Below are 14,078 nucleotides of genomic sequence, written 5' to 3' on the forward strand. Positions count from 1 at the left end.
AGGACTTTCCTTGGTCAACTACTACTTTTCAGATTTCCCAGTCCCTGTATTATTCAGCTTAAAAGATACACCTCTTGTCACCCAGTGATAAACTGGTAAGCAAGAGGAATGTAACAGTAGCAATCTATGCCTCCAAGTCCAAATCAAAAAGGACTGAAAATTACAGTTAAAGAGGTTATGCTAAATAGAAGACTAAAAGTTTAGATGAAAATTAGCTCAGACGGAGACCAGCATTCTTCCTGATAAGCTTGCACAGTCCCATCTCACCTAAGCATCAGTCTTTGAATGCTAAAAACAAGATGGTAAGAGAACAGGAAATGTTACAAGGAGACCGAAGCCTTCCCATTTGAGCACCTCACCCACAACAGCAAGAACAGAGTAGGGGGGAAGGCGGACTGGTGAGCATTAGTCTCTAGTTGAACACTGTAGTCTTGGAGGCTCTTAGTGACAGTATCTGTGCATACACATGCACCACTGGTCCTCTGTATCTGTGGGAGTCTGTCTGCAGATTCAACCAAATGTAGACAGAAAGCACTTAGGAATCCCAGAGACACAGGCACAGGCCCTTGTCTTGCCATTATTTCCTAAGCAACACATTGTGACAACTCTTTGCATCTACATTGTATTTGGTATAAATAACAATAGACAGAATAAAACACATGGGGAGATAAAGTATAAGTTATATATAATATTTTTTCATTTCATAAGGGTTTTGAACATCTACAGAGTTCAGAGTTTAATATTCCTAGGGCCTTGGAAGCAATGCCTCAAAGATATCAAGAGATGATGATGATGATGATGATGATGATGATGATGTGTGTTTCCAACTCCAGAAAACATATAAGCTTTTAAGATCTACCATGACAGGAATGATATGTACAAAGCTGAAACACAGGCCAGATTTCTGGTAGAAAGCTTCTAAATACAAACTTTGAATAAGTACTAGTCAGCAGAGCAGAGGCAGGAGCATTAGTTTTAACTGAATTGGACTTGGAATCTATCACAGGTTTCTGCTAATGTTAAACTGTTCTGAGTTTTCAGAAAGCCAAGAATAATGTGCAGAGGGCCAAACAAACTCAGGACTCAGTAAGGACCAATGACGAGGACCTATGCCACGACAGAGTCTAGCACGGTCTTCACGGCACACCCTTGTTTACAGGTTACAACATCCTCATGAGGTAATGTCTCTGTACTGAGCAATATCCCCCCAGAAAGGCTAAAAATGTAGGCTCACCCTAGTGACAGTTTAAATCTCTTGACTTCAAACTCAGACCTGTTGGATTACACAGTGCTATTCTGGAATTTTTCAGAAATAATTTATAAAGATACATCTTAACTCATAAAGGAGACTCAAAAATTTAGTCCTTCACAGAGGTGGGAGTAAAGACACATTTTTTTTTTTTTTTTTTTTTTTTTTTTTGGTTTTTCGAGACAGGGTTTCGCTGTGTAGCTTTGCGCCTTTCCTGGAACTCACTTGGTAGCCCAGGCTGGCCTCAAACTCACAGAGATCCGCCTGGCTCTGCCTCCCGAGTGCTGGGATTAAAGGCGTGCGCCACCACCGCCCGGCACATTTTTACACATTGATGGACAGGTATTGGATATAAACAAAGTCTAAAATCCTACTGATTCCAATTCATGCACTTAACTTGGAGCTTGAATAGATAACCTTAAGTGGGAAACTGAGACACTTAACAGAATTTTCTGTAGTAATGGCAGGCTCTTCATCTGTGCTGAAATAGTAGCCACTGGGCCATACAAGGCTAGTACGACTAAAGAAGACAACTGTTAACTTAATTTTCATTTAAACAGCATTTGCAATTCAACTCTAACATATCTGATAATATAGACCTAAAGCATGCATTTTAAAACCATATTATAAAAGGGTTTGAGCCAAATGTGACGGTGCACACTTCTAATGCCAGCACTTGGGAAGCAGAGGCAGGAAGAGAGAGTCTGGACCAGGCTGGGTGAAGGAGGGTTTCATGGCACCCTGAGCAACAAAGCAAAACCAAACAAAAAACCTGAAACAGGTCAACACTTATTCCTGGTCTTAACAAGTATGAAAAAAATCAGTGTTGGTATTTAGGCTGTAATAGATGATCTCTGCATTTGGTACATGTATTTTTCATTGAAAGGTGCAATTCTGGTTCTGTTTAACTATACTGTGAAATCTATAGCCATATTAGTAGAGGAAATTAATAAATGCAAATATGTTCAAAAGCCTGGAAACAGAAGGAGGAAGGAACTTGATTACAGTGCCGTGCCATAGTCTGGGTCTGGAAATGTCCCCCAAGGCCATGTGCCGAAGGCTTGTTCTCCAGCCCATGGTACGTCTGGGAGAAGTGCTGCTTGGCGTGAAGAAGTCAGGTAACTGAGGCATGCCCTTCTGAGGTACTGGACTCTCCCCTTTCTCTTGCCCTCTTTGCTTCTCATCTGTCATAAGGTGAGCAGCTTGACTGCCCAGGTTTTCCCATCACGAAGCACTGTCTTAATGTAGGACCCAAAGCAGCAGGGCCATTGACCAGAGCCCCAAACCTCCCAAATCCTGAGTCAAAATAAAGCTTCTTTCTTCCTCAGCTGATTATCTCAGGTATGGTGTTAGAGTAAGAGAGAGCTGACAGACACACCATGCAACACTAACTAGCTGGCCCGTCACAGCAGGTGAGGCGTCCGACTCTCCTCCCGTGAAGTGACCCGTACAAAAGCAAACACCAGACCACAGGGCAGGCAGGCAATGGCTGCCAGAATCTACCCTCAGTGTGCTAGATCTCACTCACAGCAAGCAATCTGCAACAAGTCAGTAACTCAATTACCAGACTCTCTGTGGAGTATTTCAAGGCACAACATTAGAGCAAGAAACGTGAACTTACTTGATTTGAGGACATATTCTCAACTTTCATTAGCGACGAGTAGCTCCTGGAAGGAAAGAAAACAGTTAAAGTAAGGTTATCACTTAATAAGCATTTCATGTGTGGCCACCATCTTAAAACCCACATCTTGCAGACGGTTACCACCATCTTAAAACCCGCATCCCATAGACGGTTACCACCACCCTAAAACCCGCATCCCACAGACGATTACCACCATCCTAAAACCTGCATCCCATAGGCGGTTACCATCACCCTAAAACCCGCATCCCATAGACGGTTACCACCACCCTAAAACCCGCATCCCATAGACGGTTACCATCATCCTAAAACCCGCATCCCGCAGACAGTTACCATCCTAAAACCCACACCTCGCAGATGGTGACCACCCTAAAACCCGCATCCCGCAGATGGCTACCATCTGCTGTCAGCTTCTAGAATTACTCTATGAGGGAAGCCAGTTTCATGTATTCATTCATGATACAATGACTGACTACACATGAAAATGCTGTTTTGTACAAGGGGTCACAAGGCTCTGCGGGAGCTTACAATCAACAGGAAGAATCCCGGCACACAAAGCATCAGTCACAGTAGACAGCAGTAGGAGTTTGGGTATGGTGGCACTTGTCTATGATCCCAGCCATATGGAATCTAAGGCAGGGGAATCATGAATTTGAGACTAGCCTGGACAACTTGGTGAGACTGTATCTCAAGATATTTTTTTAAAGGAATATAGCTCAGTGATAGAGTGCTCGCAAGCACAAAGCCCTGGGTTCAACCCCTAGTCCTCTTTTTTTTAAAAGGCAATGAGCAATAAAAAGGAGGTAGAGCAGTCCCCTCTTAGAGACTGGTCACCCTCTGACCAAGGCTTTGTGCTGATGATGCCTTCCAAATGTTACTCCTGCCTACAAGCCCACTTCCCCACAAACACTCCACGACACCTAGGAACTATGCTGAGTCTTCTCAAGTCACTAAACACACTTTTTCCTGTTTACTTGCTCCTGTAAGAGCCTGACTCTGGCCTTGTATCAGGGACAACGGATTCAGAACTGCAGGTGAGTCTCAGTTTCCTCTCTGCCACTTACAGTTATCCAGTTGCATGTGACTCTCCTTGCTGAAGAGCTCTGCCTGGAACCCAAGTTTATGTCTTTATGCTGGTGACACATTGGCCTGTGACTTCCCACTGCACTTCCGTCCTGAACTTCAGCCTCAGTTCTGTAACTTCAGAACTTACACAGCCGCAAGTTCTAACTTGTATCCCCCAATTTCAAACACCCCCAGCTCCTTTGTTATAACAGTCCAACTTCTGATATGCTACCTAACCAACTCCATTTTCCTGATCACTGCTTTTGTCTTTTGGTTTATATGGTAGACTATATGGTAGTCTACATGGTAGACTCAACTTCATGTTCGTAAGTGTTTGATATAATTCAAAAAATCAAATAAAACACAGGATTAAAATAAAGCCGGTAAGAAGCACAGAGTTGATCTATTGGTTAGAAGATTCAAAGATAGAACTTAAAGAGATGCTAGCATGTTAAGTGTATTCAAATAGATTATGGGGGTGGAGGGGTGTGAAATCCCAGGCTTCATTGGAGGCCAGCCTGGGCTGATTGTAAGACCCTGTGTCTCAAAGTCTCAAAAACAAGCCCACCAAATGTTGGAAGCATAACGCCTGTTGCTGGAGATTTTACAAAATGAAGTACCGAGTTTGTGGAAGAAGCCCTGACAGGCTATCATCTCACTGACACAGTGGCCCTGCCTCATGCTCTGCCTTCTGAAGCTTGTGATGGACCGCCACTTGGACGGCTTGTGAGTACCAGGGACCACACAACTGAAGCTCATAGGATGGTTACAAATGGGTGAAAATGAAGGGTTGGTTGACCTTCTGGAGGAGAGTTTACTCTGCAAGATGGAGAATTTTCCCCTCAGTTCCATGAATCGTTTTAATGGAGATACTTTAAAAACAAACCTAGAAGATACTAAAACAGTTTTTGTTAATGGGGTCTTTGTTTAAATGCTTGTAACTTTTGAAACTAATAAATACTACCCCCCCCCCAACTTTAATAGTATATAGCTTAACTCAAAACCAAGAATGCATTTCAGGTAAACCCTAGCATCTCTCTATTACTCTACGTATTCTGAATGAGTATTGTGTAAGGCAGCAGAGTGTAGTAGTGTGTGGATCTATGTATTCTGAATGAGTATTGTGTAACGCAGCAGAACATAGTAGTGTGTGGATTTAACAGTCAAACACACACACTTAGCTATAGCGCTCAGCAAGCTGCTTGATGTTGTTCAGACTCCCAGAATATCTGGCTGCTCCGTGAGGACACGCAGGAAGCACTTTTAAGTACGGTGTGAGACAGATGGTAAATGTTCAAAGTGTCATCTTTCCTCCTTGGCAAAGATGCAAATGAAGTGACATTGTGCTTCGAACACTAAACATCCATGTCTCTAAACAAAACTGTTCAAGATGCAAAGGAAACAGAAAGTCATGTTTTCTTCAAGGCATATATTTCCCTGCTCCAACTAAAAACAAGAATTAGCTGGAAATCCTGCTTGCCTGATTCACAAACAGTACCAGAGTGAGCCACTTTTAACAACCCGTAGCGGGCTCTTATTTGCAGGCCACAGCAAGTATCCCAGTCTATGTAGGGCTTGCTGCAGAGCAGAGCAGAGCAGGATGACATTCCAGAGCCCCCTTCTGAATGCTCGACCCTAAAAGAAGCCAGTCCTTCAGCTTCAGCAGAACCTGGACAGGAACACAAGCAGCGGCCTCACGCCTGAGCATATATGATCACAGCAGCTGTGCTCTTGCCCAGCAGGCTTCCTAAGAACCCAGGGCAAGGCCAGATAGCTGGCTTTTATTTGATGCCACCCCACACCAGTCTTATGCCTTTTCTGGTGCACATACCATGAATGGCATCCATGGAAACCCAGGAGTTCCATGACTACAAGTTATGAGGGCAACTTCCCATTAAGGGAAACAAAAAGGGCCTCAGAGACAGAGCTCTGTGCTACAGCACTTGCCTGGTATGCATGAGGCCCTAGTTCAATGCCCAGCACTACATTAAGGAGAGAAAAAAAATGAAAAGAAAAACAAGAGGGAGCTGGGTATACTGGTACATCCCAGTAATTCCAGCACTCAGGATGCAGATGCAGGTTTACCAGTTTGAGGTTAGCTATGGCAAAAAAAAAGCCAACATCTCACTCGAACAAAAACAGGAGCAAGGTGCCTATTCAAGTGCAGTGGCACACTCAGTGTGGCAGGTGAATGACGGTCCTGAAGCTCTCCCTCCCCTAGAATGTTCACATCCAAAGAGCTAGAACAGTGGTTCTCAACCTGTGGGTCAGGACCCCCTTGGAGGTCACATATCAGATATCCTATTTACATTATGATTCATAACAGTCACAAAATTACAGTTGTGAAGTAGCAGTGAAATCATCTTATGGTTGGGGGTCAGCACAACATGAGGAACTGTACGAAAGGGTTGCAGCATTAGGAGGGTTGAGAACCATGCACTAGAAGCACACCGCACAGGAACACACTGTGCAGCTGTGACCATTCTACATGGCAGGGAGATTACTGGGATGGTGTGATTATGTCTCATCTAGTCACATGGCTCCGTAAAGCAGAGAAGGCACAAGGACAACAAGGCACAGAACGTGGGCAGCCTCTGGAAATGGGAGTCTCCTCGAGAGCCTCCGGAAAGGAACTGCCCTGCCGATTCCTGTTTGGATTAGTCAGAACTTCTTAGGTCTACATTGCCTCGAGGAGTTAAATTTGGGGCAACTTGTTATAGAAGCAACAGAAAACTGATACAGTCAGCATTCTCATGCCCACCTCCACTGCGCTTTCAGAAGACAAGCCGTGTTTTAACTGCTGTTGAAAACTGCAGGACACTGAAGTGGGCCCCATTACACTAACTACCTGCAACTTTCCAAAGGCAGCAAAGGCATCTGAGAGCAGCCCTGAGTCACTTAGATCCACACCTCTGTCCAAACGGCACAGCTGCTCAACACTACACACTCCTTTACCTTTTCCTTTCCCAAGAACAAACCGGATTCTGAGGAAGGCTCACAACGGCATACAGTGAAGTAAAGCCAGACCTCCATTTCACCTCTATGAAAGGCAATTCACCCCATCAACAGAACCACTTTTTAACACCACCACCAGGGCAGTCTCCTTCCTGGAAAATGTGTGAGCAGAGCCTGTGGGGACAACCTGCGTCAACCACCAGCAAGACCACAGCCCCATCGTACCGAAGTTCATCCATTTCCCTTTTCTTCTTCATCTCTTCTTTCTCTCTCCTTTTCATTTCCTGAATCTGGGCTTTTTTCTCATTCCTCTCTTCACGGTCTCGACCTTCTTTCTCTGCTGCTAGGTCGGGAAACTTCTCCGATTTGGTTTTTTCTAATCGGTTCAAGATTTCATTCACTTTCTTCTCCACTGTCACAATTTTGACCTTTGAGGGAGGGAGGTAAGGGGAAAAGTACTTAGCCTTATTATTTTCTCTCACCTAGGAGGGGCAAGGCTTTGGCCTCCCAGGGCTTTAGTCGCCCAGTTTAACACCCTTAGGAACATCACACTCAGCTTGGAGTCAGGCTCCCCTCCTGGGGTGGTATGAACACTTACATCCTTCTGCCTGTGAAAGCCTATCTGCCCCACATCCATGTCAGCTGTTTTCTTCAGGTTAGACCATGGTGTGTATACCACATTAACGTTGTTCATCTTGCAACCTGCCAAGAGAGACCGTCTTCAACAGGCAGGAAATATGAAACTGAGTGGCGCAGCCCTCACCCACAGCAAAACATCATCCACCCCAGATAAGGCTTGAGAAAAGCACACCTCTGATGTCCCGAAGCACCAAAGGCAAGAGGGAAATCAAACATTAAGCCAAAGTATTACAGTGGAAAAAGCAAGGGTCCATGACTAACATTAGGGACTTCCAAGAACACCCTAAAATTGAATGCAAAATTATCAGGTGCATAGTTTTCAAGAGAAAAGGACTGCCTGAGTTTCCTTAGACTCTTGAAGGAATCTTTGAGGTAGTAATGGCTAGCCAGGAAAATCCAGCCACAGCCTGGGATTTCAGAGAGCCAGCCTGGCGATACCTAACCAGCCATGTGAGCTGAGAGGTGCCTATCACTCTCCGACCCCATCTGACATTGAGGAAACCACCACGTTTAGGAAGGTTGGTTTGGTTATCAGTGGAGCCTTTTTCCCGGAAACAAAACCTATGATTCTGACCTAAAATGAGCCAGTTTAGCAGAAACCAGCGAGCTTAATCCCCGCTCCCGTGGTGTGGAGCAGGAAAGCACTTGGTAACTACAGAGCTGCTGCAGGTGGAGTGTCCTCTGCAGACTCACAGTTCTCTTCAGTCCTCAGCAGCATCCTTGGTACTAACTCATCAGGAGTGAAACCTGGGCTCAGCTTCACATCATGCTATGTGAGCACTCACTGTGGATGGCTGAGGGAGGAAGGGGAGTAATCACCATGTCACCTCTTCCCCTGTGTTTTCTCTAGAAAGAAAGAAACTGAGGCAAGAATGAGGAGTCAACAGCTCTTTGAACCAAGGCTCATTTGCAAACCCGGGGCACAGGGAAGAACAAGGCTGTGTGGAAGAGGTTGGAACACAGAATAAACAGTTTGCTTGCTTCATTGTTTACTTCAGCAACTGAAGAGCTAAGGCACTCTACTCTACTCATAAAGTAGAACGTCCTCACTCATAACAACCTGTTGATTTATGGAGTTGAAAAGTGGTGATTCCAAAAGGCAAACTTTAGGCCTCTTTGTATACACTTGTAGCTTGTTATTAAGGCTGCCTGAGTTGAGACTGAAGACACCAGTCTCATGAAGGAAGGCTGCCAAGCTCTCATCATGTAATCATGGACCCCCCAATGCCTGTTACCAGCTGTGTTTGCTCTGGATCATCTTCCAGCTTCATTTATAACCAGTTATCTCTCTCTATCCAGGTCTACACTCTACCCTATATCTCACCTCTTAGCTCCATCACTTATTTAGTTCATTACCTCTCAACCGTCTTCAAAACTGCTATCCCCATCCTAGTTATCATCTTACACCTTCCCTTTAGATTAAATCTTATCTAGTAGACTTAAGCAGGCACCAAGCCCAGTATTTTCACTACTGCCTAAAACACAACGGGGTGATTGTTCCCAACCCACACTGCACACCCAGAGAGCTTCTGAAAGATAATGAACCCAAGGATCGCCCAGACCAGCTAAGTAAGATTTTGTGGGTAAGAAGGACAACAGAGTCAAAGTACTCGAAACCTTCACAAGGAAGGATAAAGTATGGGAGAGAAGGGAAAAAGTAAAGGCATGATTTAAAGACTCTAGCTCTAAGCCTGGTGTAGTCACACACACACACACACACACACCTACACTTCCAATACCCAGGAAGCTAAAATAGAAAAATTGTGAGTTTGATGCTAGCCTGGGCTACACAGTGAGTTCCACACTAGCTTGGGCTACATTGCAAGATCCTGGTTCAAAATACCCAAAAAAGGGGCTGGAGAGATGGCTTAGTAGTTAGGAACACTGGATGCTCTTCCAGAGGACCTGGATTCAATTCCCAATACACACATAGTGGCTCACAATTGTCTGTAACCCCAGTTCCAGGCAATCTGACACCTTCTTCTGGGTTCCAAGGGCACCAGACATTCACATGGCACAGAGACACACATGCAAACAAAATGCCATACACATAAAATTGTATTTAAAAAATTAAAAGAAAACTGAAACAAGCCCCTCTCATCTTAAAATCTGATGACAAATGATAATAGCAGACGCCAACATTAACAACAAAGCCACGAGACACATCTTCTTAGCTCTCAACACCACTGTGTTGCCGGAAGTCTTAGGCAGAGCTGGATGACTTCCTATTCAAGCAAAGGGAAAGAGTCACAAAGGCCAAGACTCAGAAAGGACAGTGAAACTCAGAGGAGAGGAAAAGTGCTTTTAGTTCCCTGACAAGCAGCAAAACTCCCCTTCCTCAGACCTATCTCATGTTGTCCTCAGCCACATGCCAAGTCAACAGCATGTCTGCTAAAATGGACCTCATTCCAGACACAGAAAAAGTGCACACTGACTCGGAAAACTGACCTTGAATGCTATTGGCCTTCACAAGGTGGGCACAGTCCATCAGAACCTCCTTTGGAATGTCTTCTATCTTCTCTCCCTGCAACAGAAACCAAACGATCCTTTTTTGTTACTGATGGTCACTGGAACACTCACAGCATCTGCTGCCTTACCTGCTCGGCATGGGCTTACAGCAAGCAGGGGCTCTTCAGGTAGGTTACAGAACACTGAAGATGAAGTACAGTTACCATGCTCACCAGAGGATGCTACTTGAACTAAGAGAAGGCACCAACACAGACAACTATACTTAATACATTAAAAACTATGCTGAAGATATTAACTGCAGTTACGTCTTAGTAGTTCTTGTCCTCATTCTTTTCTGGACATTCTGACATCTGGGAGTCTCCCTGGCTGAGGTCCCTATGCCTTCCTTTGAGGGAGACACCTTGGAGTTCTGGATCCCAAACATCTCAGACCATCTACTCCCCGGACAAACTCAGGGCAAGCTCTTGTGTTGGATCCCTACTATTTACCACTACGAGGGGAAAATGACAGAGGGGCCACTTTCTCCACCAAAATTGCTATCAGTCAAAGATCTGAGTACGTAAAGTTATTTCCAAAGAACAGAGACATTCCAGGGGCAAGAGTGGAGAAAATCAGTTGAGAATCAGGTTCTGTTAGGCATGGGATTACAGAAACACCCGTTAGAGGACAAATGCTACAGAGAACTCAGTGCTGAAATAACTTTACCTCACTCCTGGGTTTCAAACTTTCATAATTTTCAAGTGTGTGTGTGCATGTGCGTGTGCGTGTGTGTGTGTGTGTGTGTGTGCGTGTGCGTATTATCTGAGAGGTGAACCCAAAGCCTTCCTTCTATATGCTAGGCAACTACTCTACCACTAAAATACATTCCCAGCTATATTTAAAATTATGTACACAAGTTTCTTAAATAAATAAATGTTGACAAATCTGAATTTGTCACTACTTGAAGGCACATCCCATCCCATGTATTTCTCAGACCATCTAAACAGAGGGCTCTGAATTTATGCCTCTATAACACAGTGCTGTCATCAAGAACAACAGTCATTACACAAAGCGACAATTGAGTGTCAGTGGCAAAACTAGTAAGAGGTGACAACCCCACACTAAATCAATCAAGATGGTTAAAAACAATCAATCAGTAGCTACTGCTTGTTGAGTGCCCCCACCACAGACTCCTCCAGCCTGGACCAAGGTTCTGTGTCCAGTAAATGGCAGAGCTGAGGTGACCCCAGGCTTCAAGGCAGCTCTGCAATCTGGCGATGGACCTTGGAGCTTAAGGAACTTTCGTGGCACTCATAGTTTTTTGGTCCTTGAGGTCAGGGCATGTCCCAGGACTTCTTCCTGCCCAGCACCCTCCTGCTTCCTGCTGTGCTGTCCCCACTGTAAGACAAGCAGCCAGGGTGGCAGTGGCAGCGGCAGCTATGGAAGAGCTCACAACGGTGGGCCTAAGAACTCCAAAGTGTAAAGGCCACCGTTTGGTTTGACCCACTTACTAGTGAGGGACAAAAGCTCCAAAGAGCTGTGGCTTTTCTGTGGCTTTCAAAATGGAAGAAGTCTAGTAGAGAACACTGCTGAGAGTCTGGGTCTTTACAGTTTGGATTGGATTCAAAACAGAGTGAAGGCCAGGAGTGGTGGCGCACAGACAAGGTGGACAGCTAGGACTGTGACACAGAGAAAAACCCTGTCTTGAAAAACAAAAAAACAAAAACAAACCACAATGAAGGCATCCAATGCTCAGTAGCTGTCAGATGCTATTCTGGAAAGCTTTAAGGTATGCCAGCTCCTAATCCTCACAAAGACCCAAGAAGGGAAACAGTTGCTCCCTTCTATACCGGAGGAAGTAGGCAATTATGTACTGCAGAGCCACGATTCCAGGATGTTCTACATAGCAAGTTCCAGACCAGCCACATACTGAGACCCTGACTTGAAAGAAAAGGCCAAAGTTAGATGTTGGTTGTGCATGCCTGCCTACAATCCCATCTACTCAGAAAGCTGAGGCAGAAAGTTCTTTTGAACCCAGGAGTTCAAGATTAGCATGATCAACACAGTGAGACTCTGTCTCTAAAAACAAATAAGCATTTCTCACCCCACCTCCAACAGGGTTTTTCTATGTAGCCCTGACTGTCCTGGAACTCACTTTATAGACCCGGCTGGCCTTGAACTTACAGAGATCTACCTGCCTCTGCCTCTTAGAATTAGAGTGCTGGGATTAAAGGCATACACCACCACACCAGGCAAGAAGCATTCTTAAAGAGGACTTATAATACTGAAAAGTTATACACAGTCTAAATTCTGACAAAGTAGCTTTCCTATTAAATATGTCACTATTATTAGCTCACTACAGTCAGTCAAAATAACAAACAGGAAAACAACAGACTAACTTGTTTACAGATCATGACTCTAAAAAATAATGCAATACTATGGATGTAGACTGAGATAGAGAGTCTAACTATATCACAAATGTGTAGAAAGAATGGCAAAGGACAGCTTAAGTTGGACTTTCGACAACAATGTTTCGAATGGAAATCACAAGGCAGAAGATCCAAATCATTAGATCTCTGCCCTTAGTTCCCAGTTCCTTAAATGAGTTGCAGTCTCACAGCCTGGCAACTGTAGAAGGCTTCGGAAACACACAATAGCCCCAAATTAATTCACAACCAAACGCTTCTGGTATCACTTCCCATGTTCCCAGTGACTTCACTGCAGTCTCCGTTCTGAACATACAATGCACGCATGCCATCATACAACTTGAGAACAAGGAACACTGCCAGATCCTACGGCTCAAGTTCAGGACACTACTGAATGGTACGAATTATAGTCATGTGTGCTTGTAATCCCAGCATTCAGAAAGAGGATCACAAGTTCAAGGTTAGCATGCTATAGCTACAATATTCCTGACCAGCCAGGACTATACAACAAGACTTCGTTAAAAAATTTTTTTGGCTGGGCAGTGGTGGCACATGCCTTTAATCCCAGCACTCAGGCAGAGGCAGGAGGATCTCTGTGAGTTCGAGGCCAGCTTGGTCTACAGAGGGAACTCCAGAACAGCCAAGGCTACACAGAGAAACCCTGCCTCGAAAAAAAATTAAAAATAAAATTTTTTTTTTTTGCCAGGTGTGACGGCACATGCCTTTGAATCCAGCACTCAGGAGGCAGAGACAGGCAGATCTCTTTGAGTTTGAGGCCAGCCTGGGCTACATAATGAGATTCTGTTTCAAAATAAAAACAAAACCAAAGTAAAAAATGAATAAAATTTCGGGGCTGGAGAGATGGCTCAGAGGTTAAGAACACTGGCTGTTCTTCCAGAGGTCCTGGGTTCAATTCCCAGCACCCATATGGTGGCTCACAACCATCTGCAATGAGATCTGGCTCCCTCTTCTGGCCTGCAGGGATACATGCAAATAGAACACTGTATACATAATAAATAAATAAATCTAAAAAAAAAATGAATAAAATTTCAATTAAAATAAATAAAAAGAGGTTGGTGCATGTCAGTGGAGCACAGGGGCAGGCTGAAAGGGATCTCATCTCACTAGAGCTGAATATAATATGAGCAAGGGAACAAGCATCGGAATATACACAGGGCCCAAGGCACATAATAAATACAAGTCCTTGCTAATGCATACAAAGTAGAAAGAAACAAGTCCCCTTCTGCATGAACCCCAAATAATGAAATGGACCCTACTCACAAAAGTAGAACTATGCCCTACCCCTGAGTGGAAGCTGGACCCCAACTTGATTTGTAGTAACCAAGTCTGGAAAGGCAGTGCCATGGCGGAGAAAGCTGGCAGGCTCAGCCCTGCCCAGGCAGTTCAGGCTCATGGCACCAGTGTAAGTCATGTGAAGGTATGTACTGTCTGACATGATGAATGAGAGGCCCCTCCTCTCTGTGCTTTTCTCCCCCTCAAGCCTGTAACCTCATCTAGTCATGAGAAAAATAAGACACATATAACTGGAGTGACATTCTGGAAGGTCACTGAGTGTATTGGCAAGATCACAAAACACAAGGAAAAAACACTGTCATGGAAATCAGGGCAGAGGGGGCAAGTGAATGCACCATGGTAC

General features: G+C 44.6%; 1 protein-coding gene across 2 annotated transcripts in view; it reads right to left on the reverse strand.

Moving 5' to 3' along the window:
* Positions 1-14,078, reverse strand: part of Ccdc25 (coiled-coil domain containing 25) — a 32,317-nt gene that overhangs the window by 1,811 nt on the left and 16,428 nt on the right. For both annotated transcript variants that reach the window (XM_059273449.1, XM_059273447.1), the window contains exons 5-8: positions 9,996-10,071; positions 7,507-7,610; positions 7,134-7,336; positions 2,871-2,916 (exon numbers count right to left, since the gene is read on the reverse strand). In XM_059273449.1, coding sequence (XP_059129432.1) covers positions 2,871-2,916; positions 7,134-7,336; positions 7,507-7,610; positions 9,996-10,071 — 429 coding nt within the window. The remainder of the gene's footprint in view (positions 1-2,870; positions 2,917-7,133; positions 7,337-7,506; positions 7,611-9,995; positions 10,072-14,078) is intronic.

Source organism: Peromyscus eremicus, chromosome 9, assembly GCF_949786415.1.
Source record: "Peromyscus eremicus chromosome 9, PerEre_H2_v1, whole genome shotgun sequence".
Classification (NCBI taxonomy): Eukaryota; Metazoa; Chordata; class Mammalia; order Rodentia; family Cricetidae; genus Peromyscus; species Peromyscus eremicus.